The sequence below is a fragment of the Ctenocephalides felis genome, unplaced genomic scaffold (assembly GCF_003426905.1).
Source record: "Ctenocephalides felis isolate EL2017-DRISC unplaced genomic scaffold, ASM342690v1 CF-g0.4_SCAFFOLD_00845, whole genome shotgun sequence".
NCBI classification, from domain to species: domain Eukaryota; kingdom Metazoa; phylum Arthropoda; class Insecta; order Siphonaptera; family Pulicidae; genus Ctenocephalides; species Ctenocephalides felis.
The window spans coordinates 696,411-713,878 of NW_020536999.1; the positions used below are offsets into that span (position 1 = coordinate 696,411).

The 17,468-nt window shown below is 28.5% G+C and overlaps 1 protein-coding gene across 3 annotated transcripts in view; it reads right to left on the reverse strand.

The window, feature by feature from the left end:
- Positions 1–17,468, reverse strand: part of LOC113363178 (GTP-binding protein Rit2) — a 104,552-nt gene that overhangs the window by 20,328 nt on the left and 66,756 nt on the right. For all 3 annotated transcript variants that reach the window (XM_026605658.1, XM_026605659.1, XM_026605657.1), the window contains one exon: positions 1,527–1,745. In XM_026605658.1, coding sequence (XP_026461443.1) covers positions 1,527–1,745 — 219 coding nt within the window. The remainder of the gene's footprint in view (positions 1–1,526; positions 1,746–17,468) is intronic.

The following is a 17,468-nucleotide window of genomic DNA, read 5'->3' on the forward strand; positions in this document are numbered from 1 at the left end:
AAATATTTAATTCATTGAAAGAAATGTAAGAAAATGCCTTAAATCCATGAATGCAAACTTCTACACTATATAATGGTAATTCAAACTCTTTTTATTCAAAATTTTGGTTTCAAAGTGCATAAAACAGTTTATATAACGTTGTTTTAAATTTTAGCTAGTTTCTGCTAAGCTAACTAAAAAAGAGTGAAAAGAACCAAATTTTCAGGTAACTTAAAGAAATGTAAGAAAACGTCTTAAATCCATATTCAAGCAAACTCGTATAGAAAATTCGCACAAAATATAAGGGCGAGTTCTTTATTTAACTTTTTTGCATTAGTTTTATTCAATCTTTTCAAATTGGAGAGAAAAATATTTAACACCAAATTTTAGTAAATTTTATCTAGTTTCTTCTAAACAAAAGGAAAAAGAGTCCCCAAAACATACTTTTAGTTTTTTTACGTTATTTCAAGAAATGTAGAAAAATTTTCTAAACTAGTACTTTACATAAAAGTGAATCAAACTCGTTTTATTTTAAATTTTACCATCAAAGAATATTAGATATTTTAAGTGGAACAGAAGTAAATTTCATCTAGTTTCTGCTAAATTAAATAAAAAAGTGTGACACAAGCAAAAATTTTAGGTTACTCAAATAAATGTAAAAAAATGTTCCCAATCCAAATATAGAAACTTGTACACTTTACAAAAGTGAATCAAACTCTTTTTATTTAAAATTTTAGTAATTTTAGTTTATATAGATTTATATGAAATTGTCGTAATTTTATTCCAGTTTAGAGAAAAAAGAGTGCCTATAACAAAATTCTAATGTTATTTAAGCAAATTTAGATAATTGCACTAAATCCATATAAATAAATTAATTTCTAAAAATGCTAACCTGAAATTGTATTAAGTAGAAGGAATAAATTATAATACTTGTATTTCTTATAACATATCCCGCAAATATTTATTTTACATGATCATTTTCCTATAAAATAATAAACTAGTTGCAAACTAAGGAAGCAATTTTATTCGGAGTATTTTACTTGAGTAGGTGTCGTGTGACCTTGGACTATTTTTCTTTGGAAAATACATAAGTGGTTTTTACACGAGGATGACTAGACGAAGAAAACGAAGCATATTGTTATATGAAAGGATATAGCACCAGCCAGAAAGGATATATACCGTAGCAGATGTAAAGGATAAAACTAGCATTATATCTTATATATTTATATTTATATATTATATACGTCATCGTTCGTTCCATTTCCATCCCGCAAATAATCCCGACATTTTAACGATCCACAATTAAAAGTAACGACTGCCGTCCGGACATAAATCAACGTCGCACAAAATCATATAATAAAACAAAAGCAGAAAATAAAAATATGTACATTTTATATTCTGCTCTCGACGCATTTATTTACATTTCCACTTTCATGACTTTTATTTATACTCACAAAGAAGACATTAAAGGATCATAATGATGGACTGCAGGAAGGTTGAAATATGGAACACTTGGAGGCAAAAATAGATGGAAAATGTATACTCACTTTGTCCGTCGTAAGCGTTTATGCATTCGGAGGTTTTGAATTGATTTATAAGGGCCGTTTTACCGACACCGGGTGCCCCCAGGACTGCCACGGAATATGAGGTGTATTCACGGGGCGTAGGGACGCCCTTGACTGCCGCCTCTGCCGCCAAAGTTGGGGGCACCAGGCTGTTGCTGCGGGAGCGCCTTCTTCGGAAGGAGTCGCCACGATTTACAACACCTGAAAGGAAAAAAAATTATAAGTTGAAAATTAGAAATGGAAAATAATATAAGATAAAAATTAGAAATCTAAAATGATATTGAGGTTTTAAAATATTATTATTTGTTTCATCCCCAGAACATTTGTTGAAAAATTAGTCTTGATTAGAAAATAAGCAATCTTATATATAAAAATGGAGCTTTCGATCAAATGATTCGGTAAAACCCGAAAACGGCTAAATTGATTTGGCCAGTCTTAGTTTTGAAAAATTCGCGCTAATTAGTAGGTTGTCGGAAAGGTGAGATATTATTTAAAAACCGCGTAGAAACTTTACATTTTTAATTTGAAAATTTTTGTAGAAGTTTAGTTTAAATAAAACAGTGGACGGCGGCTAATACATCAAATGTCAAATGTTTTTGACAGATGATGTTCAGTTACGTTTAATAGAATGCTTGACGTGAATATTATTTATAATTAAATTTTAGTAAGTAGTTTTGTTTGTAGTTTTACTTATACACGAAAACGTTACTAGAAACTCAAAATATCAACTTTTTTGAAATGTTAATATAAAAATGCTTTTTTGGCATATTTTTCTGAAACACGGTGCTTTTTTATTTATGTTATTTAAATTCAGAACCTAAATTTGGTATCGATCAAAGGGACATTTTGCCGAATAACATTTTCCCAGAATTTATCGAAGAATAGATAGTAATATATGAAGGACCTGGGTTTAAAAGGTCCACCACCGATGTGTCAAAAACCAGTAAAGTTAAGCATTGTTTAACAACAATATTTGAAAGTGGAGGGAACAAGATGTATGACCAGCTCTAACCTTGATTCTTATGACTTTGCTATCAGGTGATAAACGGTAATCTTTGAAAATCCATGATAAAAGTATTTTTTTCCGTTGGTAGTTTTTTAGCATTAGTTAAGACATTAAATCTGGTTGCCACCTGGCCGTTCCAAGTTACTCCGCCTATGGGGTAAAAAGGTCTAGATAACAAATTTTTGAAAGACATAAAAAGCACATTTCTACAATGATGAAGTAGCTGGCCGTTTTACTGAACGTAGTTATATAATTGTAAGTTTGAAATGTGTTATTTGTTGTGATATAATTTGTTTGATTTTTATAATATAATTAATATTTGCTGAAAGTCAAATTGGACGTTTGTACCTCGTCCTGCTCTACATATATACTTTTTATTAAATTTATTTTAATTCATCGAATGTTACGAGAAACTTTTCAAAAAGCAGATTAAAGAAGAAATACTTAATTCATTTTTTATCTCTTCTCGCAGAAATTTGAAAATTTTGTATAAGCTCAATAGTATTAATTACAATTATACACAAAATCGAGAATCCAAAAAGAATTTGAAAAACTTGAAACGTAATCAATAAGTCGAAAGACCAAAAAAGACTTGGATTGGATTATACTATGTTTTCTATAGAAGAAAGTGTATAAAACTTCCAGTTTGATTGTACTGACAAAATGTAGACAAACTAATGGGGTTTATTGTTTTTATAATACCTCATTGTATGTATATAGCATTCAAACAACACATCCTTATACACTTAAAGTATTAATATTTTTGATTCTCTAGAAATTGTGTAGAATATTCCTAACTTAGCAAAACAACGTTTGCCGGGTCAGCTAGTGTAATATAATTTACAAGTTAGAAAGTTGCATGTTTTACCGAAAGTTGTCTCATCTTTATTAATTCTGTCTAAGATCTAAAAGATCCCAACATAGCCCTTTGAATTTCAATTTTTACATTACATGTCAGTTAGTATATATTTGCGATAGTATATAGAATGTAATATGCTGTGATTTATATTATTCACCAATAATGTTATTTTAATTATTTTTTTGGATTCGATTTATATGAAAGATGCTTTCGGAAAAATTATAGAAAATATTCTAAAATATTGTATGACATCACAATGTTGTACAATATCTCGGTATAATTCAAAAAGTAATCAAAAAACACACTAATAAAATTCATATCAGATTTCATCGTATTATCGATTTTTAATAAACTATTTATAGTGCTGCAGTTATTTGATGCAATCATGCATTTATTTATTGCATCTCTTGCAAATTCTGAACAGTTAGTCTAATGTGGAAATGATATTAGACAAATTTGTTCTGAAATAAATTATCTAAATATTGTCTGATCTCATATTGTTATATACAATAATTCGTTATTGTGATACACATACATACTTATACACTAATGATAATCTCATAAGAATGCATTGCATTATCGATTTCATAGTACAGTTTTAATTGCAACTCGCGCATGCATGTTTTTGCTAAATTTCATTTCATAATATTATATAGATTTGTTTAAAATTAAATGATCTACAATACTGTCTAACATTATACGTCTTTATAACAACTTGGTATACTTTAAAACCACCTTAAAGTAATACCTTTAGTTTGTTGTTTGAAAACGTGCATTTATGTCTTATGTTGTCAGTAAATGAAAAACTATTCGATTAATATGAATGATGTCTTAGAAAAATTTGTACAAAATCAAATAAGCTATAATATCGTCTAACATCATTATGCTCTACAGCGACTCAATATACTTCAAAATATAATAAACATACACACAAATGAGATTCTTATAAGAATGCATCAAATTATCGATTTGTAATGCATTTATTGTACTGGAATTATAATTGCCTTTATGCATTTATTTATTGAGTCTCTTGTAACTCCTGAACAATTAGTCCGAAGTCGATATGATATTTAACAAATTTGTTCAAAAATAAATTATCTAAAATATTTTCTAACAATGTAATGCTCTATAACAACTCGGTATACTTTAAAACTGTTTTAAAATAATATCTCAATATACGATAGTCGTTTGAAAAAGTGCATCGTTTTGTTATTTGTCAATAAATCAAAAACCACTCGATTGGTATGAAAGATGCTTCCGACAAATTTGTACAAAATTAAATTATCTAAAATATTGCCTAACATCATATAGCCTTATGTCTACTAGGTATACTTCAAAACAGTCTTAAAAATGAAAACAATATAATCCAATAGTAACAATAATACCTCAGGCATTTATTTGTTATTTTGCGAATAAATCTCTATATTTTTTATTTGTGTATGTATATTTCAGTGTGTGTGTTTCTTGTTAAATTCGATTCTGCTTTTGATGTTTCGGATTTGAAATGGAAATGTCGCTTTTATATTATAAGAAAACGCGAAAACTCATTCCGTCTTCTGTGATAGCCGAGAGCAGATCAAATAAATAAGCAATACAAATTATAAAATACATTTTATTACTTCACCTGAACGATATACAGAAATATATATGTATATACATACATATATATAGAGATTTATTATAGGGCAATCCCGCAGAGAAAAAAAATGAGAAATACTTTTCCGTGGGTTTCATTTTTATTGCAAGTTGATGTTTACGACGGAAAGAAAATCTATTCACTATTGTCGTATCAAATATTTTGTTCGGGATACAAAGAGATTTAATAATATAATATAAGATGATTTATATTATATACATATATGAGTATATATGTCTATATACGTGTATATGTGTCTTTTACAAATTTAACTTAAATAAGAATGTAAAGTAAATACACCCGTTGGCAATGTTACAATAAAAATAAATACGAAGAAAAGAAAAAACAAACGCTTGGCTCCGACATCAATAAATCATTCGCAAAACGGATTCCAAAGTAATTTTGGAATCCACTTGGTGCCTAAAAATGAAAAAGTAGGCCACGAGGAGGTCGTATTAATAGAAACGCTTTCTGTTTGGCACAATGATCCCATGGGAACTTTGGGAATTTTCCCACAAGTGAAACAAAAATAATTTATAGTGGGTTCTGTATAAACATTCATCAGCACTATATCAAAAACTAATAAATTATTGTATATTTTAGCGATACTATTTTAAAGTACAAGGCAAAGGAGTGTAACCAGCCTTTGCCTAAAATCGGACGACATCGCTATCACGAGATAAACAATTACATTGTTGATTTTTTAACCAAGGGTGCGTTACGAAATATTACTTGGGTAAGGGAGGGCTTTATAAAGAAATTACATGTATTTATTTTTTACCTGAATTTTAAAAAAAATTACGATTTTTTCGTAAACTCAATGACAAAAAATTGCTGGGAGAGGGAGGGTAATTTTTAGTTTTAGAATTTACGAAAAAATCGTATTTTTTTTTTAACGAAGGAGACAAAAGGGTTCAAAAATTCTTAAAAAATCGATCACGTGATTAATGGACGCCCCCTCAAAGTATTTTTTTGTTTTTTGCTTATTTTGGTTTTGAGCACTGTTTTTTAGTTTACGACACCTGAATGTAATTCTTAAGTATAAATGATTTAATTGTTTTATGAAATGTATTGCTATTTTTAAATTAGATTCAATAGTTTTCTATTAATTTTTCAAATAAATTATTTCATTCAAAATTCTTTACATTTTTTCTTATAGCATCATTTCCTACAATTGATATTATTGTAGATATTATTTAAAAATTAATTCCCTAGACTAGACTAAATTATTATTAATTGATAATAAAAACTCTGTGGCAAATAAGATTTGCAAATAGCTCAGTCAGTAGCATGCCCGACTCACACGTTATGTATACTCGGTTCGAGTCCTGGCACTGACATAAAATGCTCATTTGATTGAAATTGAGTATATTTTGAATTTTCAATTTGAGAATACAATCAGAATTTAAAAGAAGAAGTAATCACAATTATATTCTGAAAACCAAAACAATTATATTACAACAAATAACACATATGAAATAAACAACTATATGACTATGTTCAATAAAAATCTCAATAATTTATCATTCTAGAAATATGTTTTTTGCTGTTTTACAAAAATTTGTAACTTGGGTCTTTTTACCCCATAACCTGGGTATACTGATATATGGCCAGGGGACAAACAAGTCCAATGCTTTATTTTAATTTTGAAGGGTTTTTATAAAATATAAGCTACGTTATTCAATAAATTTCATGGGTGTATTTTTACAGAAAAAACACTGTAAATGACCTTGATCTGGTATTTCGTCAGAAATATGCATCAGCGGAGTTATTTAACTTATCTCTTGTACAATAGATATTATTACGTAAAAATTGGCCGTCTCATTTTACATCACCTATGGAGTAAAAAAAAACAAGTGACAATTTTTTGAAAAACAGCAAAAAAACACATTTCACAATGATGAATTAGCTGGAAGTTTCACTGAACCTAGTCAGATAGTTGTTTGTTTGATATGTAATATTTGTTGTGATATAATTGTGCCCGGTCAATCCTTTACCTTTAACTCTATAAATAACTTTTTTTCACTTAATATTCCCGCCAGTCAACATATTAATTACTCCGCCGTCGCCAATCGAGTACTTTTTCCCTTTTCAAATTTTTCTATTTTTCCATTTTTCCCCGACGGGTGATTTTCTCTCTCGAGGGGCAGAAGCACTTGTCGCGCTTCGGCGCTCCGTCAGCCGATAACGAAGCCGTTTTAAAGATTTTTTTTTCGGCGGATTTCCGATGCGAAATAATTATGAAAAAAAAATCATCGGTGTTTTACAAAAGCCCCGAATCACTTCACTTTAATTGGAAAACGCCGGTTGGCGGCTTAATTAAAATTAATGGGGAGGTCGGTGGAACGGTAATAGAATTATGTTTTTAACTCCAGAAGGAGAAGTTTATGTTTTTGCTAGAAAATTCGACTTGACAAATTTATATGATATTGATATGTTCAGTCATTCGAAAATGTTTTAGATCAAGTGAGACAAAAATTGACTTTTCATCGACGTTTTCTCAAAAACGACTGAACCGATTTCAAAAATTTAAAAGCCATTTGATGTACCTCAAGAAAGACTTGCGTTTGTCAATTTTGCGCAAGGATCAGTCAAGCCGTTTCTTTGTAATTAACTAAAAAGTGTACAATTTTTCGTCCACATTGTAGCCCAAAACACTGAACAGATTTTTGAAATACAAACGTTGGGAATCGTGCTGATTGTTTTATGGTAAAGATTAGCCTGCCCATTTTTTTATAATTCGAGGAAATCGAGAAAAAACGTCTTCTCTCTACTGAGTACCTTTTTATAATGACAATAATAAACTTTCTATTCATTTTCTAGACTGATTTTCGTTTTATTTTTGTATAAGTTTGTCCAATATAATTATATCTGTAATCCTATTATTTCAAGTTTATATTCCATTTTTTGACGATTTTAATCAAATTTTACACAGTCATAAAGTCCATGGGCTGAAAAACAAGCTTCCTAAAAAAATATTATGGGTATAAATATTTCCTTTTCCATTTTCTGACGATTTTAATCAAATTTTACACAGTCATAAAGTACATTAACTAAAAAACAAACTTCCTAAAAAAATATAGTAGGCACAAATATTTCCTTGTCTATGATTATTGATTAATTGAATTATAAAAATCTATTAATGTTTGGAATAATAACCCATGTCAAAACTTATGTTTACAATTTCAACAATTACTAAATTTCAATTCTTATTGATCAAGTCAATTATTTACACATAACGGGAAGAATTTGCAACTCGCCTTAAGAAAAATGCCACTTTCACCTATTTTAATGAATTAGTTTTAATAAAACAGCAGCAATCTGTAATTCTATCAAAAAATCTGTTTTTAATAATGAATTAATTGAAATATTAATAGTATGTACTTGAACTTGTTAAACAAAGTTGTGATGTTTGATTATTGATAAGATTATGTTAAATATAAATGTAAATTTGTAAGTACACACACACACACATATATATATATATATACACCTAAGTCTGTTTTTACACGGAGATTGGTTCCAGAAGAAGCCGTGTAAAAAAAAAACGTGTAAAAAAAGACATTAATCTTATACAAAAATGGGTGATTTGTTTCTAATCTCTAAAACCTACTAAAATTAGTGAAAAACAAGAATTTTTAAGAACAATAATTCATGTTTATTTTATTAAATCAAATATATAATGCTTAGTGCTATTCACGTTTGCTTTGACCAGTAAAAATTAGTTCGCAAACTATCGATACTATCGAAAGTTTCAGACTTTTTTCTTTCATAAATACTTTTTTGTGATATGAACATACTTCGCAAAAATCAAATTTGACAAAAAAAATTTAAGTACATAAAATTTCAAATTGTGCTAAATGGAATAAAATCGTGTAAAAAAATTAAAAATATTCAATTTTCAAACCGTGTTATATCAAAACCGTGTACAAAAAGACCGTGTAAAAATAGACTTAGGTGTATATATATATATATATATATATATATATACATGTGTGTGTATGTATGTGTGTATGCGATCATATAGGACAAGTGATTTTGTACATATTATCATCTAAGATACAAGTATCCCTTCTGGGAAAGCTGCATTGCACAAACTACGTTATCTTTATCCACAAAACTCTACCAAAAATAATTATTTCAGAAAAGACGTTGTCTTAATGTCTTTCTACCCCAACTTCATGTAAACTATTCTAGAATTTACATAAAAAACTATTGAATATAACTTAAAAATAACAAAGCACCTTATAAAAACAATTAAATAACTTATACATGAAAATTATATTCAGGTGTTGTAAACTAAACAACAGTGCTCAAGACCAAAAAAAAATAACAACGAAAAAAATATTTTCAGTAAAGAAGCCGTTTCTCTTTATAGCGATCGCAGTTTACAGCCCTCTTGCCCTCCACTTTAGAACAGTATCGTTAAATTGCATACTAACCCAAAATTTGAGATAATGGTAGTCGACCTACCCTATAGTACATACATAAAAGGCATAAATATTCAATTCCAAATAAGTACATGATGTAAATATATTGTAAGTTTGCGTACAAGCTTTAAAGTGGTAAACATTGAAAATAAAAATCAGTCAATTCAAACAATAGACAACTACAAAATCTTTTTATACTTGTCAGAATCTACAGAATACATCAGGTGAATGTGTGCATATGTGTGTATGTGTGTAAGGTAAAACCTTTTCTCCCACATCATAAGAAGAATCCACGGAAGCATCAATAAACCACTTTAAACCCACCTCTATTATTCGCACAAGATTGAATGGGCCAAATCTCGACTCGGCAGAGTCGCTCTCGCCCTAAACCTCAACCCCGAACTCTAACCCTTCAACCCTTAGCCCTTTAGCCCAAGTGGCAATCGGTGCGTGACGTGACGGTCGGTGACGTCGGGGAAATAATAGTATTTGTTGCGAATCGATAATCAGCTGATGATAGGAAATTGATAGAGATTATGAGAAAAATCCGGCTTGCAAATTATATGTTTTAGCTAAAGATTTATGCTGTTAGACAATACTTTAAAATGATTAATTTGGTACAAAATTTTGTAAGTTATCTTTCATATCAATTACATGGTTTTTAATTTATACAAACAGCCAACTAAAAGGGCAATACTAAAAGTAATGTGGTTCTAAAGTATATCGAGTTATTGTATAGTAGTAAAATTGCATTAGATTTGAACAAATATTTGTCAAATATTATTTCACTTTTTGACTAACTGTTCAAAAATTTCAAGTTGCAAAAATTGCAGTTGATCACAAAATATCACGTGGGGGAGTGAGAGGAATAGTAAGATATCACATGTATTTATTTTTTAACTGAATTTTTTTAAAAAAACATTTTTTTTTAAATGTACAATTTTTACTCGTAACTAAAAATACACGTGATGTATAAGAGGGAAAGGGTGGTATTTTTGAATATAACTACCAACCACTAAGGGGGAGGGGGTGTCTAAAAATCCTTAAAAAACCGATCACTTAATTAATGGACGTCCCCTTGTTAACTTCCCGTAAGGTAAGTTATTGTAATGGGCGGAAAATCGAAATTGAAAATTTTTACATTTCTCGACGTTTTGAAGGTTTCTGAACATTTTACAGGCATACCTCAGAAAAAAATGGATGTGTGGGTGTGTGTTTTGTATGTCCGCATTTTTTCGTCCACGTTTTCGGGCGCACGAATCAACCGATTTGTATGGTTTAAAAAACGTTCGATTCCTATCGATAAGGAGGTGTGCTGATTAGTCTTTGGCAAAGGCAGGTCCAGCCATTACGGAGATACGGAGCAAAGAGTGCAGAAAATACAAATCGAGATTTTGAGAGAACGGAGTGTCCGATTTGAATGATTTAAAAAACATTAAATTTGTAATGATTGGGAGAAGAGGTGATTAGTTTTTGTCAGAGGCAGGTTCAGCTATTTCGAAGATACAGAGCTAAATGTTCAAAAAATGACAGTTTTTGAGGAAACTAAGCGACCGATTTGAATAATTCAAAGAACTTTCTGCTTGTTTCAACAAAATAATTGCTTTTGGAATTTTTTTAAATTTTTGTATATTGAAAATAATTCAAATTACAATTTTAATTCTGATTAAAGTTCTAATATACTTTGAACAAATAATTTCAACTTTGCAATTCAGTTTATATAATCCTTATAAATATTAGACAATGTTACAATATTTATAATAATCTATTTGAAAACATTCAGTATTCCTCGAACATTTCGTTACGGTATGGGCAGTTCCAGCAATTTGCCTTAAGGCACGATGCCACCCACCCCACTAGTTTAAATTTGTATAATTTTGCGTAAGGTATTATTCATATCAATCAAAAATATTGACAATATAAAAAATAATTGCACAACTTTTTTGAGGTATTATTCTTACTATATCGTTTCTGAATTTTCTAAGTCGCAAGTATACCAAGTTGTTGTAGGTCATTATAATGTTAGAAAATATTGTAGATAATTTAATTTTGTACAAATTTGTCTAATACAGTTCAAAAGTTGCATGAGATTTAGTATAAAATTGGATGCACTAGTTGCAACTATGAAACCTATATAACGATGCACTCTTCCACGAATCTCATTAGTATGTAGTGTCTAGTTGTATGTATATGTTTATCACCTATAATTGTGAATTACCAACACAATCACCTTTGTCATCCTTATCATTTGAAATGACAATCTAATCGTTTCCCTTATCAACAACGAATGGTCTCGGTAGCCTGTGCACCGTTTGTGACATCAAGTTTTAGGTCGCGCGTTCGAATCTGGTATTCGAGGCCTTCGTTGTTGACGCCGTCGGATTGCATTTTATCAGCACTTCAAATGCATTTTTTTCAAACTTCCACTCATTTCGTTTTGCATCGCAAAAGTTTCAAACGTTAATTCCGCCGGGGAGAGGAATTAGAAACGGTTTTGGGACGGCGGATCGAGGAAGAGTTGTGACGTCATGAAGTAATAAGTGGTAGCAGAATGTGTTTAAGGTGAACTACTGACTATATTTAGCAATATTGGTAGTTGTATTTTGCTTAGTTATAGAGATTGCAATTTTCTTAAATTTCACCGATTTTTTCAAAACGTAAGTTCGGCTTGGAAATGTGGTTGACGTCATCAGACTAGAACTATTTGTCCTCGAAGCACACTGTCAATATGTCTATTTCCAAAGTTTGCATTTTTCAGAACTTCAAATCATTTCCATTTGCAGTTTGAAAAGTTAAAAATTTAATTAGATCAAGGATTTGGAAATAACTTTTATATTATAGTACATTTGTGGTTTCATCAAGAGCTAGTTGGTGTCAGATTAAAACTTCAGACATTTTTTTGGCAAATCGATTTTTTTGCAAATATTTCAGTTCATCTCAAGTTTTTTTTTCAAGTTATCAAGTTTAGATACATGTGTATACAACAATCGTCTATATACTTAAGTAAGATGATAAAGAGACACACATACACACTAATTAGATTCATATACGAATGCATCGTATAATGGTTTGATATTTTATTTACATGAATTTATTTCTAAAATCCCTTGCAACTTTCGAACAATTAATCTAAAGTTCACATGATATTTGACAAATTTGTATAAAATTAAATTATCTATGATACGGCCTGTAAGTCTATACAATATTTCGATATACTTTAAAATCTCGCTCCTATATATCGTACTAATTGGCTATATATAAATTCGGGATCTTTTTTACATTTCTGTAAATAACTTGATAATTTAATTCCGGGCACTCTTTTTAAATTAACTTAGCAGAAACTAGATAAAATTTACTAAAATTTGACATAAATGTCTTATACACATTTTTTCCAATACAAAAATATTGGAAAAAATAAACTAAAATGAATGTTGGAACTCGCCCTTGTATATATTTTGCGCATTTGCTATAATCCAGAATTCGGGACACTTTTTTACATTTCTTTAAATAACTTGAAAATTTTGTTCGGGATGTTTTTTTTATTTAGCTTGCCAGAAACTAGATAAAATTTACTAAGATTATATGCAAACAGTTTAATTTGCTCCGATACAAACATTTAGATAAAAAAAATTAAATGCGCTTATATATTCTGAACAAAATTGCTGTGTAATGTTAGGGATATTTTTTGACATTTCTTCAAATTACTCGAAAATTTTGTTCCTGGCACTCTTTTCTAGTTAGCTTAGCAGAAACTAGATAAAATTTACTAAAATTTGGTGTAAAATATATTGCACACTCCGATACAAAAATCTTGAATAAAATTAAATATACTGGTACTAATATTGACCTCACTTTTCTTCTTCCTATTATTTTTTATCAACGTTTAAGAAGTTGACACAAATCAGGAAGGACGTAGTCGTTCGGAGTTAATGGAGCAAGTAAAACGTAAAATGTCAACTCGTAAAAAATCAAATTAAAATCAAATAGCAGATTCTTACACTTGTAAAGAAATAAACTTGAATCCATATATTTAAAAGCTCGCCTCGGCGTGAAATCTAAACGCAAATTCATTTATTCTGATCTGATATCGCGCATGATTCTTATTTAACTTCAAACTGCACAATTTGCATATTATGCAAATAGTTGCAACGCAAAAAGCGCGGCTGAAATGCCATAATAAATTTAGCTAATAAAGGAAAAAGGCTTTTATACACTGAACAGGATTTATAATTATAAACTGACAGAAAATGATTGGTTGTAATATTCAGTAGAGTAAATATATAGGGGCGTTTATTTAAAAATTTTGTATCGTGAGTGTATAATTTTTTTTCTAATTATTATTTTCATATGACTGTTATTGTTAAAATACTTAATAATTAGTTAACTAAAAACTTATAATTTAAAACACTTAAAAATTGTGAAACAAAATTTTAATTTTTTTATTTGATTGTTGTTATTAAAATACTTAATAATTAGTTAACCAAAAACTTATATTTTATAAACACTTAAATTGCGAAACAAAATATTTTCTTCATCAAAATACCTTAAAATTTGTAAAAGAATTTAAAATATTTAACAATAATAATAAAAATGATGATAATATTATTATTAATAATAATAATAATTACAATAATATAAGACACTTAAATTTGTTAAAATATCATAAAATAACCTAAAATTTGTTAAATAAAATAATTATATTATAAAAGTATTGTAAAGCTTATTAAAATACTTATTAAATTTTTTAAAATACTTACAACAAATAAACTAGTTATATTTAAAAATAATAATAATAAAATATAAATAAGTTTATAGTAAATTAATTAAATAATAAATAAATAAGTAATAAAATAGCTAATAATTAATTAAATTATATTAAACCTATAAAATATTGACATAAGAATTATTATAATATTATTATACCGACGGCTTGTAAAATAAATAAATAAATAAATAAATAAATAAATATAAAACAGTTTATATGGAAATGCAATAAATTTAAATATCAATCAATAATAAATATCATCAATAAATTTGATCTAGTTTCTGCTAAGGTAACTTAAAAAGAGTGTACGGAACAAAATTTGCAAATTATTTATAAAAATATAAAAAAATGTCCCAAATACACAAATAGCAAATATGCACAATATAAAATGACAATTTTCAAACATTTTTGTATTAATTTTTTTATTATTTTTGTATCAGAGTATATAAAACATTTACCACCAAATTTAAGTATATTTTATCCAGTTTCTGTCAAACTAACTAAAAAAGAGTGCCATGAACAAAATTTTCGAGTAATTTGAAGAATTGTCAAAAAATGTCTCTAACATTACACAACAGTACAATATATATTAGCGACTTGATTTTTTATTCAAAATGTTCGTATAGAAGCATATTAAACTGTTTGTATATAATTTTAGTAAATTTTATCTGGTTCCTACTAAGCTAACTAAAACCAAGTGCCAGAACCAAAATTTTTGAGTAATTTGAAAAAATGTCAAGAAATGTCCCTAACATTACACAACAGTACAATATATATTAGCGACTTGAATTTTTATTTAAAATGTTTGTATAGAAGCATATTAAACTGTTTGTATATAATTTTAGTAAATTTTATCTGGTTCCTACTAAGCTAACTAAAACCAAGTGCCAGAACCAAAATTTTTGAGTAATTTGAAAAAATGTCAAGAAATGTCCCTAACATTACACAACAGTACAATATATATTAGCGACTTGAATTTTTATTTAAAATGTTTGTATAGAAGCATATTAAACTATTTGTACATAATTTTAATAAATTTTATCTTGCTTTTGCTCACCTAAATAAAAAAAAGTGTCAGGAACCAAATTTTTGAGTAGGCCCTAATATTACACAACAGTACAATATATATTGGCGTTTTGAACAATTTTTTATTCAAAATGTTCGTATAGGAGCATATTAAACTGTTTGTACATAATTGAGTGAACTTTATTTAGTTTCTACTAAGCTAAATACAAAAGAGTGCTTGGAATGAAATTTTCAAGTTATTTCAAAAAAAGGCAAAGAATGTTTGCAACATTCTATATGTTAGCTATTTTTAACGAGTTTTCTTAAAAATTTTCGTATCGGTGCATATGAATATACTTATGAAGATTATTTGTAAATTTTATCTACTTTCTGCTAAGAATAATAAGAAAGAGAATCTTCAAAGAAATTCACAAGTTATTTAACGAAATATTGAAAAATGGCCGGAATCAAGATTTTATGAATTAAGAGAAAGAAAGGAGATTTTTAGTTCAGAAAAATAATACCCGGGTATTGGCTAAATATGTGTATGTATATATATATATATATATATATATATAAATCCAACAACAAAGTAGAGTTCCTTAACTTAGGTAATAGCGTTAGAAATGCATGTTCTATTTTTCTCGAGGATATATTTGAAGCAAATGTCTTCTTAAAATATACTAAACACACACATGTATATATATATATATATATATATATATAAATTTGTGTATATTTAAATATATACAAATCGAATTCTAAAGCTAAACAGTGATCTTTGGATCTATGAATAGATCAGCACCAACGTCATCAGAGATCATCCAAGGGAAAACGGATAAAAAATCAGATGTATATATATATATATATATATATATATAAATCAATTTTTTTTAAATATTAGAACTAAAACAATCTGTTAACATTCATAATTAAACATATTCTCTTAAAAACAAAATTCTTAATAATTAGTGGAAATTACATAATAGTGATGACAAAAACTACAGTCTCGAAACGCACGTAACATATTAATTTACGAAATAAAGTTAATGCAAAAATATAGTATAATGTGATATTTAAATGTAACCCCCTCCCTCCAAAATTTTCCTAATATTTTACGTTTTTTACTAGGAAGTGGGTTTAATTCTAAGTATCACCTAGTATATTTAGAATTAAACCCACTTCATAGAAAAAAACGTAAAATATTTGGAAAATTTTGGATTTCTTGGATTGGATTCATGATAACATATGATTACTTCATCCCTCATTTAGACCTCATGTGATTAATAAACGCCCCCTAAATTATTTTTTTAAGCATCATTTTCACACCTATATCGTTTTGTATATGGTACTCGACCGGGATTCGATCTGGGGATCTCAGGCTTGGATCGCATCATTCTTTATATTTATTGTGAACATAATTCTAGAATAATGATCAATTTACCCCGGTTTCCCCGAATTTCAAGTGCCAGCTTCTGGCGAACGCCGAATGCGTCATAGTAGTTGTTCTAGTAAAACGTCGAGAGCGGTGACGCCACTGCAGAACATTCCACTTGGTTCCTTCCTCACAAATATAAATTAAACATAGAACTTTTAAAAAGTTTCGAGATCGGTGCAGCCGCTTTTTTAGAAAACTTAAACTAGGGATCAAATTTTATCCATTTATACTTCTTTCAAATTGGGTCTCAAACGATTCAGACTTGCAATAAACGTTAGGAAGACACATAGAATCAACAAGTAAGATTTTCTGGCGAACATAAATTTCTTCTTGGAGAAGTTAAAAATCGATGATTTATTAAATTAAAAAGTATTGGACACTTGACAATTAATTTATAAGAACCTTTATAAGAATTAATAAGACCAGATTTTTTAAGAACAAGAAACCTATACTACTTTCCAATGTGAGAAGATGTTGGCGAATGAAAATGTTGAAATTCTTAATATTTTTGTGTGGAAATTAATATATTAGGTTGTCAAATATCTCCCTTCCGCTTTTTTGCTCTTGGTTTATAATACAAAAAGGCGGAAGGGAGATATTTGACAACCTATTATTATGATATAGTACTATATTTCAAGGCAAGATTTAAGTCCGCATAGTGTAAATAAATTCTAACAAAAAACGGGTTTGAATAGAAAAAAGGGTAGTTCAGACTTTTATGAGGACATTATAATTGTTAGTTATTTACATGCATAATAAATACTTATTTCAATTTCGGTGTCAAA